Here is a 7,119-nt window from a genome sequence, read left to right as displayed (position 1 = left end):
TGCTTCCTATAAAAAGCCAACTCATTCTTTTATTCTCAAATGCCATCTCTTTCCTGGAATTTCTCCAATCCTTTCAATGAAAATCAATAACTCCTCAGACTTAACCTTCTAATTTAACACCCATTTCATCTGATCTGATACTGTGATTAGTACCGCAGTGACCATCTCCTCTGATTATAAATTCCTTGAGAGTAGGGATCTGGTCCTTTGGTGGTACATGTTCCTTGCCTGTGGAATGCATGTGTGAGCATGTTGTGTTTTCAAGAAGAAGTAAGGTACTTTCGTCATATTCATTCTTATATCTGGACATGTCATAGGAAACTGATTTGATTGATTACCAACTTTCCCTATCTAATCCCTACATTTTCCTCATTGCTTCGCAGTAATTCTTTTTATCTTAATGATTCTTTCTTATATTCACTATGACATTTCTTCCACATTTTTGTTACATTCCTAAACCAAATTTTTTCCTATATCTAAGGAAATGTAGACACAGCCTATTATTTATATACTAGTGGCCTGGTGCACAAAATTCATGCATATTAAAAGAGAATTAATGATAAGAAATATTTTAATATTGCTGTTTGCCCTTTCTCTATCATAGAGGTGTCAAGATGAAAGAAAATTAGTAAAATGTATAGAAAATCTCCCTCCTGTCCGAGTCTTGGGCGCACCACAGGACCTACAGTCAAGTCCCTGCCCACCACCCTCACGCACTTCTAAAATGCAGGAGACCCAGACCCAGCTGGCTCCACCCCCATTTGATGAGACTTAGGCCCGGCCAGCCCACCCCTGTCAAGACCCTTGGGCCTGGGGACACAATCTCAGGTCCTCTGGGCAGGAGGCACAGCCTCAAGTCCCTTGGCCCGGTGCTGGGGTAGGGGTGTGGCCTGAGGTCCCCTGTCTAGCCACGCTGGGGGGGGGGTTGACCTGATGTCCCCCTTAAAGCCTGACTGGGCAGGGGGAACAGCCTGAGGACCCCCGGCCTGTCGCCGAGGTCGTGGGCCACAGCCTGAGGTCTCCCTGCCTGGTACCTGGCGGGGGGGCATGGTCTGAGGTCTCCCGGCCTGGAGCTGGGGTGGGGGCATGGCTTGAGGTCCCCTTCAAGCCTCACCAGGTGAGGGGTGCAACCTGACTTCCCCGTCAAGACCCGCTGGGCGGGGGGCACTGCAGGACAGGGGCCGTCCCTTAGGTCCCCCGTCAAGCCCAGGACCACAGCCCCCCCCCCCCCCCACCCACAATTTCAGACAGCCATCATTTCATGCTGAATGGGGATGCATGCAGGCAGTGTGATGTTAGCGCTTGGTGCAGAATTCCCGCCTCTGGCCCTGCCCATAGACTGGGACACCTTAATAGACAAATTAGCATATTACCTCTTTATTATATAGACTAAGGTCCAGTGTATGAAATTAGTGCATGGGTAGGGTCCCTAGCAGCTGCTGGGCGCCAACCAGGGCCTTCCTACTTTCTGCACTGCCGCCTGGTGATCAGCACATGTCATAGCAAGCAATGGAAATCCCAGTTGGTCAAACTCCCCTGGGGACAATTTGAATGTTTGGCTTTTATCTATATAGATACTGTGTGTATGTGTTTCTCTTCTACTAACAAAATATTTTAAAATCTTACTCCAGCTTACTTTTTATTCTTCAGTTTCAGCATTCTATCCTTCTTTATAAACTTTTATTTATTCAAATGATATTAGAACTAGGGAAATTTGTAAAAATAATATAGAGTTCACATATGCCATATACCCAGCAAGCCTCCTCTGATGGTATTATTTTATGGAATTAGTGTCATTATCAAACTAGACCATTATTATTTGTCCATTGTTCTTAACAATACTACAGCCCTTATTTGAATTTTACAACACTGCCTAGTGTTCTTTTTCTGTTCCATGACTCAATTCAAAATCTCACCTGGCATATAGGAGTTGTACTTCCTTATGTTATGTTCTTCAATATTAATTTTTTCTAATATGTGATCGTTTATCAGTCTTTCCATACTCATCAAGACCTTGACACATTTTCTGAGACAGGTATTTTTTAGAATCACTCTCAGTTTGGATTTGTCTGTTGTTTTTTCAGTTTCATTGAGGTTATGCATTTTTGGCAAGAACACCATAGGTGATATTGAAAGCTTTCCCTCTAAGATCAGGAAGACAAGGGTGCTCACTCTCACCACTACATTCAACATAGTATTATAGGTTCCAGTCAGAACATTTAGGCAAGAAAAAGAATGCAGACGACATGATTGTTCATATGGAAAATCCTAGATACTCCCCCCCCCCCCCAATGTTAGAATTAATAAATAAATTTAGTAAAGTTGCAGGATATAGAATCAATATACAAAAATCACTTGCACTTCTTTATGCTATCAATGGACTACCAGGAAGAGAAATTGAGGAAACAGTCCCATTTACAATTGCATCTAAAGGAATAAAACACCTAGGAATAAATTTAACCAAGGAGGTGAAAGTCCTGTACACTGAAAACTATAAGGTATTGACTAGAGAAGTAATACAAACTAATTCTATCATTAGTTATTCTGTTGCACAAATTGTCCCTGTTTGGAGTATTAGGAGCTTTTCAGTTGGCTGATTGGTGTTTCAACATGGCCCCATCACTTTTTGAGCTCTTCCTTACTTTCTGGTACCATAATATATCCCACTCTTCTTGTATTTTTCTCTGCCTTGTCCCTAAACTCAATGACTTCTCCAAGAACACTTATTTATTTTATTGTAGGATAGTCTTTAGAAATACTTAGATCTGATACCCATACTAGGAATGGGAGCCAATCTGGAAAGTTATATTACCAGAAATCTTGTTTATAATATCAGAAAAGACTTTGCAGCAAAATCACATTTAAGATGACACTTGAAGAATAAGTGAGTGTTATTAGACAAAAAGCAGTAGGAATAAGAGTTTCCTACAAAGAGAAGAGGTTCTGTAGAGGCCCTGAGACATTTGAGAAGTTGAAGAATTAGTAAAACAGAGGAGTTTTTTAAAATAATTGTTTTAACCCATTTACCTACTTTGCCCTCTCTCCACTCTCTTTCTCCTCTGTAACCTCTATTCTGTTGTCTGTATCCTTGAATTTGTTTTTATTTTGTTATATTTGTTTATTTACTACTTTTTACAATATATTTTACATATGAATTAAATCAAACTGTTTTTGTCCTTGTCTGTCTGACTTATTTCACTTAGCACAATACCTTTAAGATTCATTCATGTTATCACAAATGATAATATTTTATCTTTTAAAAAATATATGTTTTTTATTAATTTCAGAGTAGAAGGGACAGGGGAGAGAAACATCAGTGATGAGAGAGAATTGTCGATTGGCTGCCTTCTGCATGCCCAACTTTGGTGGTCGAGCCTGCAATGCGGGCTTATGTCCTGACTGGGTCAATGCTCAAGTACACAGTCATGCCAGCTGGGCCAATATGATCACATCTTCTTTATCCATTCATCCACTGATGGATACCTAAGGTTGCTTCCATATCCTGGCTATTGTAAGTAATGCTGCAATTAACATTGGGGTGCATATATCTTTTTGAATTAGTGTTTTCATGTTCAGGTAAATACCCAGAAGAGGAATGGCTGGATCATATCATAGCTCTAATCTCAATTTGCCGAGGAACTTCAATGCTGTTTTAGAGAGGGTGAAAGGGAAGCATCTATCTACCAGGGATGGAGGGTTGGGACAGGTTTCCCTTTCTACAGAAGAGTAGCCTAAGCAGGTCAGGAGAAACTGAACAACCTCGGTGTTCTTGGGGATGGCATGTCATAAGGTCACCACAAACATCCACAGTGCTTGGCATTTCTCAGTTAACCAGGTTGTTGTATATATATATCATCCATAATTAAATTAGCCTCATCATTCATTCATTAATAATTTTGTAAGGACAACTGTGTGGTTTAGCTTCAAGATGTGAAAGATCTGGGAGAAATTGCGCGAGTTGCCCAAAGTAAAAAGAGTAAAAACCCAAAAAGACACAGTAAGGAACTTATTTAAATTAATTATTTTCTAGAGTTTTTCCAGCAGATGATTTATTACACAGGACGCAACAGACATGTGCCAATGGTAAAACTCTGGCTTGGCACAGTGCCAGTAATAGCCATGTTTAAGGCCGAAACTATAGAGGTGAGTCGATGGTGACTGTGGTCAATGCTTCACTGTGTATTTGATGGTGTGAGAGTCTCATCAGAATAAACAGCAAATACATGTCCCTATATGTAATTGAATTCAATACAGTGAGGATTCCATTAAATATCTAAGGCTGTGAAGGTGCCCTTTAATGCTTTCCAGATATAGTGTGAGTTCTGGGAAGAGTAGCAGCTTCTACATGTCTATACACATTTGGTATCAAGTAATATATTTGTCCTCCTTTTTGGGGAAGTCTTCAATAGAACAGAACCATAAATAAATTATTCTACAAGGTGAGCTCATATCATCTCCCACGCACTGTTTTAAGATTGCAAAAATATAAGACTAATAAAATGTCAGTGTTTCCCTTAAGGGGCTTAGAGTATCCATTATACTTTTATGACTTCAAGTTAATTTTTTAAGAGAACACTAATGTGGTATTGATGGGGAAGATGTTGTTAATCCATGCTATTGAAATTATGCCTAAAAATTATTTATCTTTCTTTTAGTTATTATCATGACATTGGGAGTATTATCTTATGGTTTGATGACAAAGGCTTTGTGTCAGGAAGTAAAAATGGGAAAAACAGACTTTCTCTTCATGGAGAAAAATTAAAAGCAAAATTTCCTAGGGTTGTTGGGCTTAGATACATCTTTCTTACTCATTGTGGTAAAACTGTCAGAGTGTCTCTGGTACCACACTGCCCAATGTACTAGTCCAGAGGAGATAGCGAGAGGCCACATGTGGGGTTTCAGCCATTGCTGGCCTAGTATAAGTGGGCTTAGTACACGTGGATAGGGATCTATCCAAAGTAGGGAACTGCAGCAAGATCCTGAGAAGCATTTTTGCATATGCTCACCCCTTCTGCTTTACTTTGGCACCAGGAAAAGTAATTATACCTATGGTTCCCGATGCTACTTATATCCTGGAGACATTCAAATGTGTACCTAGTATAAGCCTCAATCCTGAGCTTCATACCTGCTTTCAGACTATGTCAACATGAATGCCTCCAAATCAACATACCTGATAATGAACTTGTGATTTCCATCTCCCTAAATGTGGCAATCCTTTGCTTCACCCACCTTCTCTCCCCTCACTCCTACCCTCAATAAAAAACTCCACTTGACTCCCAATTCATGGCAGGACTCAGGGAATTATCTTGGACATTTTCCTTTCAGTCAACTCCAGCTAGTCTCCAAGAGTTAGAGACAGTGGTATGCTTCAAACACAAGTTAAATTTCTTTGAGTCATAGTAATGAAAATGAACCACCAAGAAGTAATTGTTATACAATGTTGCTTTAGAAAGTAGTTGTGTCTAGCCCAATATTCTTATAATTATGGTTGTGTTCATATCTCTGTCTCTCATTATGCTTTTCTCTCTTTCTAAGGTAATTTTAACTAGCTCAAAGCAAATTGACAAGTCTTATCTGTACACATTCCTACAACCATGGCTTGGCCTAGGACTTCTTACAAGGTAAGTCAGTGTAAATTGGTAAAGCTGTCTTGTGTGTAACTTATGTCAGGCATCGACATGGGGTAATTTTCCTATAGTAAGAATGTGCCATTGAGTAGTAGGGAGAAACTGAAAAAGTTGGGTAATAATGGGCCTCTGAGAGACAGGAACCCAGGGTGTAGAGTAATCTCCAGCTATGGTATTCAATAATGCTGATCACCAGTGTTCCAAGGAGAGTTAGAAAGTCCCAATGTAGAAATGGAGTACAGCACAGGGGAGTTTTGAGCAGGGAAATCTTGAAAATTCAATGAAACAGGCAGTCATCCTCAGAGAAGTAAGTGGAGCACAGTAACCTCAGTCCTTGAGCTGCCATCCAGCAACAGGACCCCATCAACTGAGAAAGAGGAGGCAGGACTTCGGTGGGGGCTTTGGAGAATTTGAAGATGTTAGAGATCAAAGTAGACTCATGGAGCTCCTTGATCTTCAGAGGGTTAAGGTTGGATAAAGGTGAGTATTTGTCATTTTTAGAAACTCAGAACTTAGAAATTTAGAAAAATTCTTAAAATTTTCAATTTTGATCAGTGCTCTTTTAAATATTAGTAATATAGAAGGATATCTAAAATATGCCCATCCTGTAACTGTATATGAATCTCCTCTTGACATTCTGACCAAAATATTTGGGAATCTGTAATTAAGAGGAATTTGTTGTCTTGACTATGCTTTATTTGCTTTGGATGTTGCTTTTCTCTTCTTTGTAACCATGTCTTGTATTTCTTTTTTTTGAAAAACACAGCCATCTGTTGAACATAAAAGCAACACACACTACACTAAATATTTTACAATTCCATTTCAATGTTTCTGTTTACAATTATAAATTGTAGATAGAATTAACTACAAATATGCATGTCCAGCTGCAAAATGATTGATCAGCTGAGATATTCTCACATCAATTGCTGGAAATTGGGAATGGAAAGGTGCCGGTTGATCTGACCTCAGGACTAATTTCATTGCCTCATAACATCTGAAATTTAGAGGCATCAAAAGAAGAATTGGTTGAAAAAGCATTTCCCAATATTCAAACCAATTATAAGAATCACTATGGGCTGAGTGAACAAGCTACTCTTGCGGTCAAGAACAAAGACGTCTATGAACTTAACAATATTATTCAGTCTAACATTCAAAGCGAGGCAGTCACATACAAGTCCATCGACACTGTTGTGAAAGCAGATGAAGCGGTTAATTATCCAACAGAATTTTTGAATTCACTCAATCTGCCAGGGATGCCACCACACGTACTGCAATTGAAAATCAGCGTGCCAATTATCATGTTGTGAAATATCAGCCAGCCAAAGCTTTGCAACGGCTCCAGCTTGCAGTAAAAAAATTAATGAGCAACATCATAGAAGCAACAATCTTTTTTCTTTTTTTTAATATATTTTTTATTGATTAAGATATTACATATGTGTCCTTATCCCCACGTTACCCTCTACCCCCCTCTCATGCCCTCACCCCCCCGTAC

At 39.5% G+C, this 7,119-nt stretch overlaps 1 protein-coding gene across 1 annotated transcript in view; it reads left to right on the top strand.

Moving 5' to 3' along the window:
- The window catches only part of LOC102765327 (cytochrome P450 4V2), a 23,985-nt gene that overhangs the window by 3,267 nt on the left and 13,599 nt on the right, over nucleotides 1-7,119 (top strand). The window contains exons 2-3 of the mRNA XM_015568242.1: nucleotides 4,031-4,143; nucleotides 5,536-5,621. Of these exons, the coding sequence (XP_015423728.1) occupies nucleotides 4,031-4,143; nucleotides 5,536-5,621 (199 nt within the window). The remainder of the gene's footprint in view (nucleotides 1-4,030; nucleotides 4,144-5,535; nucleotides 5,622-7,119) is intronic.

Source organism: Myotis davidii, unplaced genomic scaffold (assembly GCF_000327345.1).
Source record: "Myotis davidii unplaced genomic scaffold, ASM32734v1 scaffold1985, whole genome shotgun sequence".
NCBI classification, from domain to species: domain Eukaryota; kingdom Metazoa; phylum Chordata; class Mammalia; order Chiroptera; family Vespertilionidae; genus Myotis; species Myotis davidii.
Note: the sequence above shows the minus strand (reverse complement) of the source record. Positions and strands in the feature narration are given on the sequence as shown.